Source organism: Indicator indicator, unplaced genomic scaffold (assembly GCF_027791375.1).
Source record: "Indicator indicator isolate 239-I01 unplaced genomic scaffold, UM_Iind_1.1 iindUn_scaffold_54, whole genome shotgun sequence".
Classification (NCBI taxonomy): domain Eukaryota; kingdom Metazoa; phylum Chordata; class Aves; order Piciformes; family Indicatoridae; genus Indicator; species Indicator indicator.
The window spans coordinates 181611-200115 of record NW_026539189.1 but is presented as its reverse complement, the minus strand read 5'-3'; the positions used below and the strand labels follow the sequence as shown (position 1 = coordinate 200115).

At 62.9% G+C, this 18505-nt stretch overlaps 1 protein-coding gene across 1 annotated transcript; it reads right to left on the bottom strand.

The window, feature by feature from the left end:
- Window positions 1-1907: 1907 nt before the first annotated feature.
- Window positions 1908-18410, bottom strand: PALM (paralemmin). Its single transcript, XM_054398454.1, has 9 exons — window positions 18385-18410; window positions 8298-8346; window positions 7153-7233; window positions 6930-7060; window positions 5607-5730; window positions 5432-5453; window positions 5092-5154; window positions 3973-4104; window positions 1908-2494 (listed from the first exon to the last, which is right to left on the bottom strand). The coding sequence occupies exons 1-9, from the start codon at window positions 18387-18389 to the stop codon at window positions 1908-1910; spliced, it is 1194 nt and encodes a 397-aa protein (XP_054254429.1). The 5' UTR covers window positions 18390-18410.
- Between the last annotated feature and the right edge of the window lie 95 nt (window positions 18411-18505).

Sequence of the window (18505 nt, the reverse complement as noted above, 5' to 3'; positions counted from 1 at the left end):
AGGAGGGGGCAGGAAAACCTTGGGAGTTAAACCACGTCCCTGGCTGCTCTGCCACCCATATCCTAGAGGGCTGGCCAGGGCAAAGGCTGCTCTGCCCACACTTTGCTGGGGGCTTGGGGGATCCCTGGGGACTCACCCAGCCACACTTGGCAGCAGGGGCCCCTATGTTGGCAGCTGGGCCATGCGCCAGCCTGGCTATGCCCTGCCCCAGGGTGCAGGCATTGGGCACTGCCAACCCAGCTTCAGCCTCCTCAGGGGCAGCTGATGTGGGGCACTGGGCAGCAGAAGCAACCCTGGCACACAGGGCTCTGAGTCCCAGCACATTTGGGGCAGGGCTGGCAGGAGATGGGACCCCCCCCCAGGGCAGCCCATGGCAGGACCATGCCTGTGGCAGGACCCTGCCCCTGGCCTGCTGGACGTAGGAGCCAATACCCAATGCCCATGAGATGTGGCAGCTCCTGTGGCAGAAGCACCCGGGGTTTGGGCAGGGCTCAGCACCCATGGGTGCCCCCCTGCCCTCCCTGCCTGCCCCAGCGGGTCTCAGTGGGGAAGAAACGCTGGTGCTGGTGGTGAAATCCCCCCTGAAGGGCTGGGGCATGAGGCGGGGCAAGGAGGGCTGCTCACAGTCCTGGCACGGACAGGGCATCCTGAGGATGCTCTCTGTGGGACGCCAGATCCCCAGCAGCTCCCAGTCCTGGTGCCTGGGGTGAACTGGGGAATCTGGAGCTGCAGCCCAGAGCCCCAGCGAGCTGCTCTGCAAAGCTGCTGCAGCCAGGCAGGAGGGGACATGGTGCTGGGTTCCCCCTCCTGCTGCCGTGGAGCTCCCGCCCCGTCCCAATCCCCATGAGGCTGGGCTCCTCCAGCTCCCCTTCCCTCGCTGCCATCACCACCTGCGTCACCCTAGGAGGACCTGGGCACTGGTCACAGCTCTGCTCTGCTCTGCTCCGCTCTGCTCAGATCAGCTCAGCTCAGCTCAGCTCAGCCCCCTCGGCTGGTACAGCCCCGCAGCGTCAGCCTGGCAGCCGAGATGGAGGAACGGCCCCGCGGGAGCCTGTGGCAGCCTGTGGCATTGGTGTCACCACAAGTGTCAGGGCAAGGAGGTCCTGCCCGGGGAGCTGCGTCCAGGGCAGCAGAGCAGGATCAGCCACAGCCCTGGGGACAAACTGGACCTGACCCCATGGGAGCTGCACATGGCCCCCTGTGAGTTCCTGACCCAGCTGAGCGTTGTGAAGGGGACACTGCCCTCAGTGCCCCTCCCTCGTCTGGACATGCTCCATCGCAGGGGGACTCATGGCTTGGGGAGTCCGGGATTGGAGGGACAAAGGTGTGGGATGGAGCAGGGACGTTCGTGGGCAGCCAGGGTGAAAGAGCCCAGGGCCTTTCCCCGCAGGAGAAGCAGATGCTGGAGGTCTGGAGACAGGGACTGGCACGGGGCTGGCTCTGTGCCCACCATGGGCTGGACCAAGCAGAGGTCTCACTGGCCACCGGCTTCCCGGGAGTCATCTACGGATGCAACGGTGTCCTCCGATCCCCCAGCCCAGCCGGCTCCGTCCTCTGACGGTGGGTGGGAAGTTGCCGGTGAGAGGAGGGAAAGACGCCAGCGTTGGTGGCAGGAGGGCTCCAGCGCAGGGTGAGGGGTGGGCACGCCGTGGGGCGAGGGAAGGGTCTCTAATAAATATCCCGGGCAGCGCTGGTGGGGGTGCAGCGCGGGCAGACGGGGTGAGCAGTGCCGTGGTTTGGTGCTGCCTCCTGCGCCGTGTTGGAGCTCCCCGGTTCTGCGGAGAGAGGGTCCGTGTCTGGCGGGAGAGGGGGCCCGGCGTGCCGGGGCAGCCTGGCTAGCGGGGGCCGGGGCGGAGGGGGCTCGGCGGGGGCATCCTGCTCCAGTGGCGGTGGGGGGCCGGCGAGGCTCACATCACCGTGCAGCACTTGCAGCGCTGCTTCTTCACGTCCGTCTCCTGCTCGGCCTCCTTGGCATCTGTGGCGTTGGCACCCGGCTTCTGCCCGCCGGAGCCCTCCTCTCCCGTGGGCTGGGCAGCTGCTGGCTCCAGCGCGGTGCCGTTGGGCGGTGCGTGGTCCTTGCGCTCCGGCTCCGGCTTGCTCTCGGCGTCCTCGATCACCACCAGCTCAGCCTTGATGGTGCCCTCCAGCCCCAGCACCTTCTTGGTCTCGTTCTCATCCTCCACGTTCTGGTAGCCCATGAAGATCATGGTGACAGGCTGCTCTCGGCTCGCTTCTATCCCCTCGCCTGTCGGCAGCACCGTGCTGCTTTCCCGGGGCTTGGCCTGCAGCCCTGTGATCTCTCGTCGTGGCGTCGGCTTCTGGCTGCCCGGGGCACTGCCAGCCTCCCCACCAGCCTTGGCTGAGGCCTCACGCCCGGCAGCTTCGCTCAGGGTGGCCTCATCTGCCTTGTGCAGGAGCTCGTCGACCTCGGAGGAGCTGAGGGGGTGAGCCCCGTTCTGCAGTGCCCCATCCTCGGCGCTCACTGCGTGCACCACTGCGGGAAGAAGAGGAAGGAGAGTGAGGGGGGCTCAAGCCAGGGGACACAAACTGATCTGGAAAAGCTCCTGATGGCACGGCCCACTTGGACCTGGCTCTTGTATGGCTGTGGAGTGGCACCTTCCCCTTCCCAAAAGCCCTGGCACCAAGGCCGAGACCCCCCGGCAGCACCTGGTGCCCCTCCTCAGCCAGAGCTGCTACCAGACGCCTCCAGAGTCGCCTGGCCCTGCCCAATAGCAGACGAGGAGGCTGAAACAAAAGCACAACGTCAAGGAACCGTTCCCGGCCCTTTGGCTCCTCCAAAGCCCAGCAGGAGCTGCAGCCCTCTGCCAGGTCCCCAGCAGCCTGCCAAGCTGGGCACGGCTGGCGCCCGGCTCTGACACGATGCTCTGTGGCAGATCCTGCTGCCGTAAGACCCCAGCGAGTGCTCAGCAGGTGCCGCCCCGCTGTGTCCCGCCACATCCCCCGCGTCCTGCTGTCTTGCTGCCTGTGGAACCCCTCGGCCCTCGGATGTGGCTCTTCCGCCGCTGGTGTGCTGTGTGCCGCCGCTCGCAGCACCAGGGGCTGCTGCCGTGTGTGGCGGCCAGAGCAGCTCCCGGCTTGTCGCATTTTCCACTCGACCAGGGGCATCATGCGGTGATCAGCACCACAGCCCCGACCGCCCGGCGGGGAGTTGGACAGCAACCAGCCCCTGAGGGCCAGGTCGGCCACGACCAGTGCACGGCTGCCCTGGGATGATCCGTGCCAAGGCGGCTCCTCGGCCCCTCCTTGGAGTTGGAGGTCCCAGAGCAGCGGCGGGGTGAACCAGGCAGTCGGTGGAGGTGGAGGCCAGCACGGCCTGGCACTGCCTTGGCTGTGGGAAGGTTGCATGGCACAAGGTGTTGGTACAGCATGGTTCCCTTGCGAGGTTGTTGGTCCACTTGGCCACCACAGTCCCCAGTAATGAGCCCCAGTTCCATGGCTGGTCCTTGCCATTCCTCTGGTGTCACAAGGTGAGGCAGGTTCCTTGAGGTTCCCGAAAGCAGGACCCATAGGCAGGGACCAGTCGCTGTTGCTGTGCCTCCTCTTTGCACGGTGCCCATGCTCCTCTCTGCCAGCCTGGGAGTGCCAGGCAGATGTGCTGCCAGTGCTGCGTTCCCCACCTGTGGGACAGGCTCCTGAGCCTTGGGCATGGCAAATCCTCTTCTCTGTTCTCCAGTAGTGCAGGGTCATGATGTATAAATCAGGGCTGGCCCAGCAGGGCCATCTACACCATGCTGCTGGGGTAGATTCCGTTCCAGGCTGGCTGGGGTGCAGGATTGGTGCTGGTGGGGTGCTGCCCTGAGCCATCTCCCCTGCAGAGCTGATGGGGCCGACCAGGAGTGTCCCAGCCCTTCCTAGCCCCGGTGCTCTCCAGGATGCTCAGGTGGCTTCTCCCTCGTCCCCTGCCCTTTGCTCCTGGTGCCTGCGAGCGGTGCGGGCTGGGCCGTACCCTACCTTTCAGCTCATCCTCGTACACTTTGACCCCCTGCAGACAGTGGTTCTGGGGGAGCATGGTGGTGCTGGACAGGACCTTGGTCTCCCCAGTCACTCTGTCCTTCTCCACCGTGATCTCCACCGAGTACATGGCTGGGACACAAAGAGGACAGCAGGCGTTACAGCGGCCCCGGCCCTCCCCAGCCCCTGCTCAGCGGCCGGCAGCGTGGTGGCAGCGGTGCGGCGCCCAGCGGTGTTAGCCATGAAGCAGGCGGCAGCGAGGAGTGGTGAATGGCAGAGGCGGGTGCGACATCCCGGGCACAGCTCTCCCACTGGCACTCACGGAGCCAGCGCTGTCCTGGCACTGCTGGCATCATCTTACCTCCGTGGCTTCGGTGCCCCACCTCCCCCCCGCCCCGGGCTGGGGCTCACCAGGTTCTGGAGGCACCATGTCCATCTGTCCGGCTGGTCAGCAGTGCCAGCTGCTGGGGCCTGGGCTGGGAGCCAGGGTCATGCTTGCAGGAGGTGGCAGGCCTTGGTGAGGGTGCTGGTGCTGGGCAGCCCAGGGCATAGGCAATCCTTGTCATCTCCTTTGGCTCCTGGCCAGTCCCTGCCAGCACCAGGATCACCTCGGTCCAGCAGTGCTTTGTTCCAAGGACCCCAAGATGGGCTCTGCCCAGCGCTGGTGCTGCAGCCCGGTCTGAGCCATCCCCCCAGACCAGAGCAAACCCCCCAGCGGCAGAGCTGGCTACAGCCCCCCTAGCACGGGCAGCTGAGCTCCTGCAAGCTCCCCAGTGGCAGCCCAGGGGGCCACAAGCACTGGCACAGGGTCAGCCATGCCAGCAGCCGATGCTCCACTCCCTTCCCATGCTCCAAGAAGCTGCAGAGAGAGCTGGAGGTGCAGGATGAGACCGGAGCAGAGACGTGGAACGGGTGGTGAGGGAAAGCCCCAAACCACAACCCAGCCACGGGGTGGAAGCAAAACCAAACCCCTGTGACTGCAGACAAGGGATGTTCTCTGCCTCAGGCTTGGAAAGGCATCGAGCGGTGGCAGTGGCGGTGCCAGGGCTGTGGGGCGGGCAGCGAGATGAGGGGAAGTGCCTGGGAAGGAGCACAGCTCCTGCAGAGGTGGACACCTACCTGCCTTCATCATGTCAGTGCCTTCCACCGCCTTCATTGGGCTGCTGGAAACCTTCTTCTCGGCTGGGGATGGAGAGGAGAGGCAACTGCCTGAGCCAAAATGATCACCTGGTTGTCTCTGTGCCCGTGGGATGGGCAGTATGTCCCCCCAACAGCTGGCACCTGGGATGGGCTCCCCCACCACAGGGCACTGTTGCCCAAAGGGGACAGGGATGGGGACATAGGGACAGAGCCACTCTAGCTCCTCCCCCTATCCAGCCCCAGTGCCAGGGCAGCAGGAGGGGGCAGTGGGCTCTGGCCTATGGGAATGGGAACCGCAACCAAGGTGGGGATCACCTACCCTTGACTGTGCCCAGGGGACTCTGCAAAACAGAAGAGAGAGGTTAGGAGATGCTGGGAGGTGCCACACACCCACTGCCCACATACCCACTGCCCACATACCCACTGCCCATGCACCCATCCCCACCACAGCAAGGGACCCTGGCCTGGTCCCACTAGCACAGGATCATGCCCACCTTTTGTGTGTTGGCGACTGGCTCTGCCTTCTCCTCCTTGGCTGGTGCTGCCACCTCTGCCAGGTTCTCCTTGGTGGAAGCTGCTGAGCTGCCATTCTCCAGCGTCTCCAGCTCCTTCTCCAGCCTGTGGAGAGAGTCAGGGCTGAGAGGCAGCCACAGCAGACCTATAAATGTGGGCCACCGATATGGCACAGGGGCAAGGGGTGGCACAAATCATCTCCTGGGCTGGTGAGGTGCAGGGACAGACAGACTGGGCTCTGGCACGGCCACCACCATCTCTGCAGGGGAAAAGCCTGAGTTTGCTGGAACAAAACAGGAGCTTCACCAGCAGGTGCTGCCCTCGCCCTTACCCGGGTGCCCATCAGCTGTACACCAGTGCCTGCCTCCTGTGGGTGAGCAGTGCTCAGGGTGATGGTTGCAGCTCTGCAGACACTGAGCAACCACTCAGCTGGTGGCTTTGGCCCAGGCAGATGGAAACAAAAAAAAAAAAACAACCCACCCTGTGTGCATCGGGCAGGGGCCTGACCCCATGGGGTGACCCTTCAGCTTTCACCATCCCTGTGCAGTGACAACCCAGCCCTGCACTACCCAGTGCCCAGGGTTCTGTCACCGTTCTGCTCCCTCCAAGCCTGTTGGAGCTTCCCACCAGGACAACCGCCCGTTCCCAGCCACTGAGCCCAGCCAAGAGCTTTGTTCCAGCAGCAAGGGCCCCATCGGAACGTGGTGGAGGCCTGGGAGGGGTCTCCAGGGATTGCTGTCCATGTAAATCACAGCTCCGCTGTCAGCGCGGCGGCAGCACCCCCGGTGGAGCCCCCCCTTATCTCCCGTCCCCCTGCGAGGCGCTGGCGGAGGAATGCACCGCACCATTAGACCCACACAAAGGCCCCTTCGTGCCTGACCCCTCTCTGCACCGATGCTCGGTAATTAACGGCCGAGCCGTGACTGATTGCATTCCTGCGGGGCTGCTGGGACACCCCCGTGCCGGGGCTCCCGCCCCCCGCCTCCCTGTGCCTTTGGGAGCCCACACACGAGGGGGGTGGGCAGGGGCTGAGGCTTCTCCCCGAAAACCTCCCACCCCGCCCTTTCCCCAAGGGCTGAGCCACCGCAATGAGGATGGGCAGAGGGTTGGGTTCGATGATCTCCAGAGGTCCCTTCTGACCCCTACCGTTCTGTGGTATCCATGAGGAACCAGCCCCCTGTCCTCCTGCCCCTGCAATCAGGGGTGATGGACACTGAGCAGTGCCCCCGAGGGACCCAGCCCACAGTCTTTAGAGAGATTCAGACACCCTCTGAGCACACCCCAAAACCCCTTGGCCCTATTACCTCTGGATGGTTTCCTCCAGCTCCTTGGTCTTCACCTCATCCTCCTGCATCTGCTTCTTCATGGCTTCATCCTCCTCGGAGGCTGAGGCTGGGGCTCCCTCCAGCAGCCATCTCTCCCGCAGAGCCTTGGACTGGGGAGCAGACAGTGGTCAGGGTCCTGCCAGCCCCACAACTGGGGGAGCTCCAGTGCACTGGCAGCCCAGAGGTCATGGGGGATCCTCACCTTGAGGTGCTGCAGCTGCCGCCTGTCATCCTCGAGCTGCCGCCGCTTGTTCTCAATCTCCGTCTGACGTTTCCGCTTCTCCTGGAGGGAAGAGAGCAGCAGAGCTGAGGTCGGCTTGGGGAGGGGGGTCAGCATGGGGAGAGGACCACAGCAGAGCTGATGTTGGCATGGGGAGGGTGTTACAGGGAGTTGGGGGGTCCCAGGGCGTCTGACATGGAGCCACAAGCCATGCCCGTGGCTGTGAGACTGGCCATGGGGACAGCCCACTAGGAGCTGCCCAGCCCTGCGTCACATTTCTGCCCTTGCTGGGGGAAACTGAGGCACAGAGGGTGCAGAGCAATCAGGGCAGAGCCTGGGCTCCATTCACCATCTCAGAACACCACCTTCCCCTCACCCGGCCCCGCTGGGTGAGCTGCCAGTGCAAGGGGAACCAGCCTGGCTGGTTCTGCCTGGCCCCCTGCCTTGCTGCACATCCTGGGACCAGTCCAGACCATTTCAGACCCTTTCAGCAGAGTCAGTCCCAGCCCGGGGAGCCTCACCCTTTCTCTGTCTCCTTTGGCCAAGAACAATCTGCCCTTTGTGTGGCAGAGATCGGCGGGCAGCAGGCTGGGCTGGGGCAGCTGCTAGAGGGTAGCCACTGGGTTTAAAACCACCCCAGTGCCCTGCTCTGTGCTGGGGAGGGGCTGCCCAGCATCCCCCTGACTGCTTGCTAATTAATGTAATTACTAGTGCCCATAGTGGGCCAGGCTGGATCGTGCACCATCTTCAGCCCTTCCCTGGGTAAGGACGAGGGGGAATCATCACTCATTTCCTTTGCCTCTCACTTGGGGCTCATCAAGGCATTGCTTCATTAATTAAACCTCCCGGTGCCCACGGCTTGCTCCGTCCCTGTTTCAGCAACACAGAGCCAAGCCCTGCTGGATCCTGCACCCCAGACGTGGCACACCCCCAGGCAGAGGCACCACAGGGCAGGATGTCCTGGCCTGAGCTCCTGCTGGTCCTTGTTTGGCTGCTGGAGACCTCCTGCCCAGGGCTTGGTGCCCGTGCTGGCTCTCTGGCTCCTGCCCTGGCTTGCTGAAGCCCCAGGGCTGGCACTCTCCTGCTTGCCATGAGCTGCTCGAGGTCCTCGCCAGGCAGGGACTCACCGCGATGGCCTGCAGCCTCTCCTGCTGAAGGGTGCTGGCCTCCACAACCCTGCAAGGGAGCAGAGAGGAGCAGTGAGGAGCAGGGGTGAATGGGGACATTGTGCCACCAGTGAACAGGACACAGCACACAGACAAAGGCTGAGCTCTTCCCTTCCGCCGGCTGCTTTCCTCCCCTCTCCTTGTTCCCACCAAAGCCAAGCACCCCCCCTGCTCACACAGTACCCTCAGGCACCCCTCAGTTGTTGCCTTGCCCAAATCTCCTGGGACAGGCATCTGGAGTTGACCCAGTGTGGCCAAACCTGCTGTGGCCATGGCACAGATGGAAACAGTGACCACAGAGGGGCTGGCACTGAACGGTTCTGGCCACCCCCACGGTTCAGCCTGGCTCACACTTTCCATTCCAAGCCCTTTTCTTGGCTGCTGCTACTCTTCCTGGACAGTGACCTTCCTGGGCTGCCACATGGGCACAGGCATGCGCTGGCACATGTGCACAGACACACAGACATGCACAGACATGCACACACATTTCAACAGGCTCTGCTCCTGCTGGGCTTTGTGCTCCTGGGCTCAGCACCTGCCTGAGCAGCCGTGGCTGTGCAAGAGATGCAGCCACCAGCAGTCATCTCACTGGCCCCAAGCCAGGGTGCTCTGAAAAGGGGGTGCCCCAATCATGGAAGCATAGAATTGTTAGGATTGGAAGGGACCTCAAGGATCAGCCAGTTCCAAGCCCCCTGCCATAGGCAGGGACACCTCACTGAGCAACACTACATCAGGTTGCTCAGAGACACATCCAGCCTGGCCTTAAAATCCTCCAGGGTTCCACCACCTCCCTGGGCAACCTGTGCCAGTCTCTCACCACCCTCATGGTGTAAAACTTCTTCCTAACATCCAATCTGAATCTCCCCACTTCTAGTTTTGCTCCACTCCCCCCAGTCCTATCACTCCCTGACATCCTAAAAAGTCCCTCCCCAGCTTTCTTGTAGCTCCCTTCAGAACCTGGAAGGCCACAATAAGGTCTCCTGGGAGCCTTCTCTTCTCCAGACTGAATAGTCTCAACTCTCTCAGTCTGTACTCATAGGAGAGGTGCTCCAATCCCCCACAGCCACATGCCCTAGACCAGCCTGGCTGGCACCATAGCCCCATGGGACCTGAGGAGAACCCTGGTGCCACAGAGCAGCAGGTGCAGGCTCAGGAGCCAGGAGCAGGGCTGTGGGCAGCTGCCTGGGGCCTGGCGGTGGCTGGGGATGCTGGGGTGCCTTGGGGAGCTGCTGGCTGCTTGCAAGATGCTGCTAACAAGGCACTTGGCTGTGGCATTAATTGGGGAGGAAGGCCCTGAGGTAGTGCCAGTGATGAATCCTTGCCACTTCTTCCCAGAGCAGGGGAGAGCAGAGCCAGTGAGGGGGCAGCTGCGTGGGAGCTGCCCTGGAGCAGACACCAGTGTGCAGATGATGCTCCAGGCTCTGGTCCCTGGGGCTGAGCCTTTGGTCTGACTGCTCCCTCCCATGTGGAGCCATCTCACTCCAAGAAAGACATTGAGGGGCTGGAGCAGGTCCAGAGAAAGGTAACAAAGCTGGGGAAGGGTCTGGAGAAGAGGTCTTGTGAGGAATGGCTGAGGGAACTGGGGGTGTTTCATCTGGAGAAGAGGAGGCTGAGGGGAGACCTCATTGCTCTCTACAGCTCCCTGAAAGGAGGTTGGAGGCAGGTGGGGGGGCAGAGCCACCAGCCTTGGAAGTGTTCAAGAAATCTGTGGCCATGGCACTTGGGGATGTGGTCTAGTGGCCATGGTGGTGTTGGGTTGATGGTTGGACTGGGTGATCTTAGAGGGCTTTTCCAACCCAAACAATTCTATGATTCTGTGATCTGTGCTGCTGTGTGGAAGGGAAAAACCTTGGTAGGGGAGAGGGGGGCATGTGGGTTCTGCACCCCCTAGGTGAGTGAGGACCAGCTCTGGGCCATGCTCATGACTCTTTCTGCAGTTGGTGGATGCCAGGGCTGGGGTGGTGAAGGGGAAAGCTCTTGGACTTCACTTACACTGGTGGTTAAGTGCACATCCATTTCCACAGCTCCCAGGAGCTCCTGCCCCAGCTGCACACACAGAGCTGGGCTGGCTGATGTGTGGGGGGCCAGTGGGACACCCTTGCACCTGCCTCTCCCCTGCTCTATCCCCACACTCCCAGCTAGGCCGGAGGGCTTTGAAAGTACAATGAGACCAAGCTGCAGACAGTCCCTTCCCAGTGGGCCACCACTGGTCCCAGCCCACGGGGGCTCAGGGGAGGGGGGAGAGGACGACAGGGAGGGACAGCAGCACTGTGTCCCCAGCACAGCAGGAAAAGCCATTAGCATGGAAACAGTGCCAGAAGTGTGGTTCCACCCCAGGCTCACTGCAGCTGCACTCACAGACACTCAGCAACTTGGGGGCCATGGACCCCCCCCAACACAAGTCGAAGCCATGCCTGGCTTCATCCAGCACCAACCACAATGGGAGCCGGGGGGCAGCCCCATGCCCAGGCTGGGGTGCCCGTTTTGGAGGACAACACAGACTCTGAGGTGCCACCCAGCATTTGCAGGCTGCAGGCACAGGGGCACGGGGTCACTGACCCTACTCCTGGGATTTGTCCCCATCCCTCCTCTCCCCTGGGGCTGCAGGCTGGACTCTGCAGATGGTCCCAGGCGGGGGGTAGTGGGGGTGGGAGAGCTCCATGCTCCCATTAAGGGCTTTTTCCAAAGAGGGTTTTACACAGGAGGTGGGCACCAGCTGTGCCCCACACATAGAACCCCCCTGGGCTGGGCACTGGCCGCACGTGTGCCCTCACACACTCGTGTGCCCTCACACAAGGCCTCCACCGGAGGGGGCGAGCACAAGCGGCTGCAAGAACCGAGCTTTGCAGCAAGTCCCACGGTGCTCTGCCGGGGTGAAAGGACCCCCAGCCTCCAGCCATCACCTCCTCGCTTCTCCTCCCGGATTAAACCTCTCTGATTAACCACAAGCTGCTCAGCGCCGCCCGTCCTTCCCTCACCCGGGATCCCGGCGGCGTGTGGAATCCAGGCCAGGAAAACAAGCCGGGAAGGTGCTGCTGTGGCAGGGGTTTATTTTTGTGCCGTTTGCGGTGTCGCTGGGGCTGGTTTGGGTTTGTTTTGTTTTTTTTTTCTTGCCGGCGCAGGCGCGCAGCCGCGGCTCGCAGCCTCGCTCACGCTGCCAGCCTCGACGTCGGAGGAGAATTAAAGAATTACAAACCCAAACTGTTGAAAAATGACAAACCCAGAGAGTCCGCGAGGTCCCCTTTGCCATCCCTGCTCCCAGCGCGGGGACCCAGAGCAGCAGCACCCAGCACAGGGGCAACACGGGGTAGGGAGAAGCGATGAGGAAAGAGCTGCACCCTGTAGACTGTGGCAGCTGTTCTCTCGTGGGGAGAGGGACAGGGGACAGCGGATTTCCTGAGGGAAACCTCCTCTGCCCTTCAGGCAGTCCTGCGAGTGGGATCTGCCCTTCCCTAGCCCAGTACTGGGGTCTCACCTCACCCCCCAGACATGGGGGAACCTCTTTTCTCTGGACAAACAGACCCAAAGCAGTCGCACAGCTTGGAGATGGAGGGGAGATAAGGACAGGGAGAGACCCAGCAGGCCCCCAGGGGACAACCCAGCAAGGGTGTGGGGGCTGTGGGGGCAGAGGGAGCACACAGCAGGTACAGGGAGCAGCATCCACATCACAGCCCTGCCCTGGGCTCCAGCCCAAGGGCTGTAACCTCCCTTCCCTCCCAAAGCAGCAAGGATCCCCCTGGGGCTGGAGGCAGCGGGGCCAGCTCTGCAGGGACTGTGCCAAAGTTGAAGGGAGGAACCGGCTGCTCCCCACCCCCCGCCCCGTGCCCTGTCCTAGCCAGGGCTGCCCAAGCAGCCCAAGCTGGCACCAGCCCCACAGTGCCAGGACTGCCCTTTGCCATGGGAGCCCCTCCTGTTCTGGGGCTGCCCCACACCCAGCACCCCAAGCTCTGAGGGCTTTGGAGCAGGGCCTGTTTCTCTCCTGGATCTTGCCCCGTTCCATGGATCCAAAGTTTTACAGCATTCCCAAAACGTTCTGTTCTGCTTTTCCTCCCTCCTCCATCCTCTTTATTTTCCATTATTTGCTTCAGTCTCTGCATTCCCGGGTCCAAAGCCAGGAATCTTCCTGGCCCAGAGAGAAAGGGACACAAAATGGGCTGGATGTCCCTCGCTGCACCCTCCCGGCCGCCCCCTGCCCCCATGCCCACCCCAGCCTGGCTCTAGGGCCCTGACCCACTTCCCCTTGGGGACTCACCATGGCGAGAGTGGGGCAGAGCAGGAACAACTCTGGTGCCCCCATATCACTGCCCACTGGCATGAGGTGCCAAGGTGACACGAAGAATCGAGGGGTCCCATATCCCCCCTGCCAGCTTCTAGTTGTGCTGTGGGTGCAGGAAAGCAGCACCCGGGGTTGGCTCTGGAGCGGGGGTAGGGGGGGTGCCTCGGGCTGTCCCCGACCCGCCCCCCGCCCCATTCTCCTCCTCTTCACAGCGGGAGCGACAGCCCTGGGCCAGGCCGGTGCCGAAGGGGCCCCGCAGCCCCGGCCCGGGTGACCGATGGCTCCGCCGTGCCGGGAGGCGGTTCCCTGGCAACGGCTCCATGGTAACGGCGCCGAGGCAACGGGGAGCCGCCGGGGAGAGGGGGAGATGCGCAGCGCGGGCGGAGGGACCGAGGCCCCCACCCTGCCCCCGTGGCTGGGGGCTTTGCTCACCCTCCCTGCAGCAGCTCTCTAGGTCCCGCACCCCCCGGTAGCACCGCGGAGCCGAGGCCATAGCCTCAACACAGCCTTCCCGGGGGTGTTCGACCACACCAGTGCCAGCTCGGACATCATCCTGGGCGACAGGGAGGGGTGGGAAGGTAAGTTCAGGGCTACCGAGCCCAGGGCCACTGAGTCCCGGGCCGGCAAGCCCCTCAGGAAGCACAAGTCCAGGAAGCAGCCCCCGCAGAGCCCTTGCCCTCCCCTCATGTCACCCGTTTCACCAGCTCATGCTTTTCCACCCGGTGTCCACTGGTGAGTCCCAGCCCTGCGGGTCCCAGGGCACCTCCGGGAGCTGGCTCTTCATGCACTGCGTGGTGGGAGAGCCACAGACTGTGGCACTGGAGACGAGGTTCGAGAGGACCAGGGAGGCAGGTGGCACTGGGGGATGGCACTCCAGGAGCTCCCACCTGCAAAGGTCCAGTCCCTGGACCCACGACCAGACCCCACGCACAAGTGTGAGCTCACAGGCACCCCGTGCACGTCCCTGTGCTCTCCCATGGCTCTCCAGCTCTTTCCAGCCCTGCTGATGCTGCCGTTTCCTACCATCACAAGGGAAGCCCGTGACCTTTTGTCTCCTCCCCGCCTGACATGAAACAATAATGTTTATTTGCCTTCCCCTGTTTTTTTTTTTTTTTTCCCATTAGCTCATCCAAATGTGCGAAAGAGCCGTTTCAAGCTGCTCCTCCTCTCCCTGACCTCCGCTCTCTTTCCACCCGCGCAGCTCCGAGGCAGCAGGGGGAAGGCAGGGAGAGAGCCCTGCCCGGGGTCGCCGCCACCACCCCGATCCCTACACCAGCCCCGGCCAGGCATGAGTCCATGTAACCAGCAGCACTGGCAGCGAATGAGGGCCCAGCACTGATTGATGCCACTGTCCCCATGCCAAGAGCTGAGCCCCTTGGCCAGGCCTGGAGGGATGCTGCTGTGGGGGATCTGCAAAGCCTCCATCACGAAGCCATTAGCAGCAGGGCTGTGATCGAACGCCCTCGCTGGCAGCGAGCATGGAGCGGAGGGGGCTGTGACAGCTCTTGGGCTGGCACTCATCGACCACAGAGGCAAACAAATGGGTGGCCAGCTCGGGTGAAAGCCACACTGCTGCATGCCAGGGCGGCTGGGCACAGGGTCCAACCCACCTGCTTGGGTCCTGGTGACACGGGGGCTGCTCCTGCCCTGCCCCATGGTGTTGGCTGCCGGCCCTACAGCCCTACACTGATCCAGCTCCTTCCCTCTGCGTGAGCTTTGCCTTCTCCTTCTCCCGCTGCCAGCACAGCCCCATCCAGCACCGCTGCCCTGGGAGGAGACAGGGACAGGGGGGAGATAGGGGGAGGTGCAAGGAGGAGATGGCAGCCCCAGGCTCCCGAAAACGCAGGATGCATTAGAGCAAGTGGAGCTGCCTGATTGATTCTTCGGGCTGAGACGTGGGCTGGGAGTGCCAGGAGAAAATGGATCCCATGAATATTTGATGAACAGAGGCTTGGGGAGGGAGTTTGATTGGAAAATTACAGATCTTTCAAACAATGGTTCAAGTGCCCTCCAAATGCTTGGGTTTCCAGTTCCCTACCAGTTAGAGGAGCAAGTCTCCACCAGGAAACTCCCTCACGGTTTATGAATGAGAGCAGAGCTGGCCAGTCCCATGCCTGGGAGCACCAACTGGCAGGGACAGGCAGCCCCAGCACTGGCCTGGGACACAGTGCTCAGCTCTGCCTTGGGGTGGCCCTGGCCATGTCACTTTGTCCCTGGGTTCCCGTTCACATGAGGCAGCACAGCTTCCCCACACCAGCACCGTGAACATAGGCACACACAAGGATCCAAAGAGCTGGCAGGAATGTGGCTCCTGACCAGGCTTCTGGAATGGGCATCCCCCTGTGAACCCCAGGCACCTGTGGGGCGCTGGCTCCCTGATGCTGAGACAAGGGCTGAGCTCAGCTCACATCCAGCCATGCTCCAACAGGAAACACCTGGCTGGGGTAGGATCCGCCCTGGCTCTGCTCTCTCCTCCTGGGCTGCTCTAGGGCTCATCTTTGCCCCAAGAAAGGCTCCTGGGGCCAAGGGGCTTGCTCACCTCCAGGTGGATTAAGGAGAAACTGGAGAAACCCGGCTCCTGTGCACGCCTCTGCCTCCAGCCCAAGCTCTGCACCTCCACCCAACCCTGCCCTGGCACACGTCGCCTCCCCAGCCTCCCTCCTGGCCTTTCCTTGCCTCTGACACTTCCACTGCTGGAAATGGGCCCAAACCACAGCCCAGCTGAGCCCTGGCATGGCTCTCGACACGGCTCCTGGCATAGCACAGACTGCATGAACCACTGACTGATGCTGCATGGAGAAAGGAGATGTTTCCTGCCAGGAAGTGGAACATCAACACCGGCACCTTCCCAGGAAACCTGCTCCAGTTCCTGCCCAGCTGCACGGGTCTGGCCAAAAGGTTCCATTCCTTGGTGGTGGCTGAACTCTAAACCCCAAAATCCACTGGGCCCAAGCAGGACCGAGGCGGTGTTGTGCAGCTCTCTCTGCTGGAGCTTTGTGGCTTCCTCTGAACATCTGGGAAGGGTGATGCTGCCATCCCCTTGGCATGGACCTGACCTGCTCCAGTCCCAACAGCCAGCCAGAAGGCATCTCCAGGGTCCAGCCTGGAAAGCATCAACTAGGTCCTGAGTCACATCTCAAAGGAGACTCCTCAGGTTACTCCTCAGACAGAAATCTCCCACCTTCCCCCAGGTGTGACTGTGGGTTTTGGATCAGGGATGGACAGGGTTGAGAGGCAGGACCACAAGAGCCTTCACTCCAAGGAGACCCCAGACTCAGAGCAGAGAGGAGCAACCTTCTAAGACAGGACAGCCAGACATGGAAGTGTTAATTCTCCACCTGCTTGAGAGCATTGATGGCAGCAGCAGCAGAACACAGACAAGCAGCCCCAGTGGGACCAGTGCAGCCTTTACAAGAACTGGAAGGCTTCAGACAAAGATCCTTGGGCACAGCCAGGACCCTCATCCAGCCACTGCCAGTGCCAAGGCAGCGTGGGAGCTAGCAAGGCCAGCAGCATGCTCCCAGCAACTGTTCTCTGCTGCAGGGCCAGGCCAGCATCAGGGCAGCACCTTGCTGTTTCCCCAGGACCCTCCTAAACCCCTGGCTCTGCGAGCAGGCTCTGGGTTTGAAGGAGCAGGACTGAACTGGGTAGACTGTGGGCAGGGATGTGGAGCTGCAGGCCTCCTGCTAAACATGGACCCACCCAGGGGAGCACGTTTGGGTATGTCAACACACAACCACTTTTTCACCTTTATTCCATCATGAAAGCTCAGGAGCCTCCTCCCAAGGAGCCACAACCAGCTGAGCAACTGGAGGGGCTGCACTGGAGCTGCCCACGCTGCCCTGCTTTGCTTTTTGGCTGCACCTGCAGACAGAGCTGCAGGAGAGACGCTGCTCCCACAGCTCAGTGGGGCAAGCCCCTGCCCCGGGGCACTTGCAGGGTTCCACTCAAAAGGAAAAGCCACTGGCAGGTCCAGCATATGGAGCTGGCAGGAGAAAGCTCCCACACCACTTCACAGGCTCCTCAGCCCTTTTTCAAGAGGGTCCATCCAGAGCATTGGTGGCCAGAGGAGCAGAGCAGAGTGAAAAGCAGCATGTGGAGCCCAGGAGCAGGAGCCACCAACCTGCCCAGCACCATCACCTGCTTCAACCCTAGCCCTCGACACCTCCACCCCAGAACGCCGTGTCTGGTCCCTGCATTTCCACATCCCACTGCCCAGGGCACATTGTGCCCATCAGTTCAGCCCTGTCCCTCACTGACTTTTGACAAATCACAGCCCCCTTTTCCCCTCCACAGAGGTTCATTTCCAGAGAGACCAACACACCGAGGGACTGCCCAGAGCCACAGACCCAACCCTGCCCCACAAAGCCTCCAGCTCCCTCAGCAGCAAGGGGAACTGCTTTGCTTGCCCAGCCTCTGTGCCCGAGCTTCTGAAACACCCCCAGCCCCCCCACCCATGCCTCCCGTGCTGTGCTTAGCTCTGAGCCATATCCTGACCCCGGGAAATCCCACCTGTCCCTCACCAGCACCCTACAGCTCTACAGGGAGCCCCAGGTGGGAGGCAGGCGGTGGTGAGCAGGACCTGTTGAGCACCTGGCATCTTGCTAGCCAGCAGCCAGTGACGTGGTGCCAGGTGATGTACCCACAAGGAGTGGAGGATGGCTGACCAGATGACCCCAGGAAACCCTCAGTGCCAAACACAGGAGATGCTGGGGAGACCCTTGGTTGCTGTGCTGGGCACCAGAGCCATGGGAGGGAAGGAAAGGCCTGGGAGAGGCAGAGCCAGCCCAGCCGGCTGCTGCCACTGGTACCCAGCACATCAAACCAGCCCCGTGCCCTCCCAGCACCAGCACTGGGGCAAAAGCAGTGTGTGGGCAGGATGGTCCCCAGCTGCCAGCCTCCACCTGCTCCCTCCTTCCCTGTCAGCACACGGAGCCCCACTCTGGGTTCCAAGCAGACCGACCAGGCAGGGCCCCACCGCTGCACACAAAGGATGAGGCCGGGACTGGAGAGCATCGCTCCGGTGGGATCCAGCAGGAGGATCCAGCGGGAGGATCTCCCCCCGGCGATAGTGGGTCCCTGGGGTGGGGGTAGGGTGGGTCTGGGAGCGCGCTCGCAGGGAGGGGTCCTCGGCTCCCAGCCACCCACTCTCCCAGCCACCGCTGCAGCAACAACAGGTTCAAAACACAAAAATAAACGCCCTTCCCACCCCCCCGCTTCCCGCACCGCTGCCAGCAGCCGAGACTCGCCCCCCGCAGCCCCTGCTCCCCGCTCCGGGGCCTCCGCCGCTGCACCCCAAAGCCTGCACCTCGGACCCACAGCGGGGGCAGGCACGGGGGCAGGGAGCGGGGAGGGGGGCAGCACCTGTGCATCGGGGAGACGCGAGGCCCCGGTATCAAGAGTCCCGAGAAACGGCGTTGCAGAGATTCGAGCCCCCGCTACCGGCGTCCTGAGCCCCAGCATTTGCGGGGCGCGGGGGTGGGAGACCCCTGAATTGGAGTCCTGATTCCCCCAGGATCAGGGGGATGCGAACCCCAGGTTTTGGCGTCCCGAGACCCGGCACTGGGGGGGGATACAAGCCTACGGTGTGGGCTCCGTGAGCTCGATGCGTGGGGTTCCCGCAGCTCCAGTTTTGGGTTCGTGAACCCCGGCACCTGAAGGCCCCCTCCGCCCCGGTACTGCGGTTCTTGAGCCGGCAGTCCGGGGCGGGGTGGGGGGGGGGGGACCGCGGCCCGGTGCGGGGGTCCCGGCGCGGCCGGCTCCGGTACTCACTCCATTTTCCGGGCGGGCTGGGCCAGTAGCGGCGGCGGCAGCTCCGGTGAGGTCGGGCCGGGCGAGGCGCGGCGGAGCGGGGCCGGCGTCCGCCGGCGTCCCGGCGCTCAGGGCCCGGCGG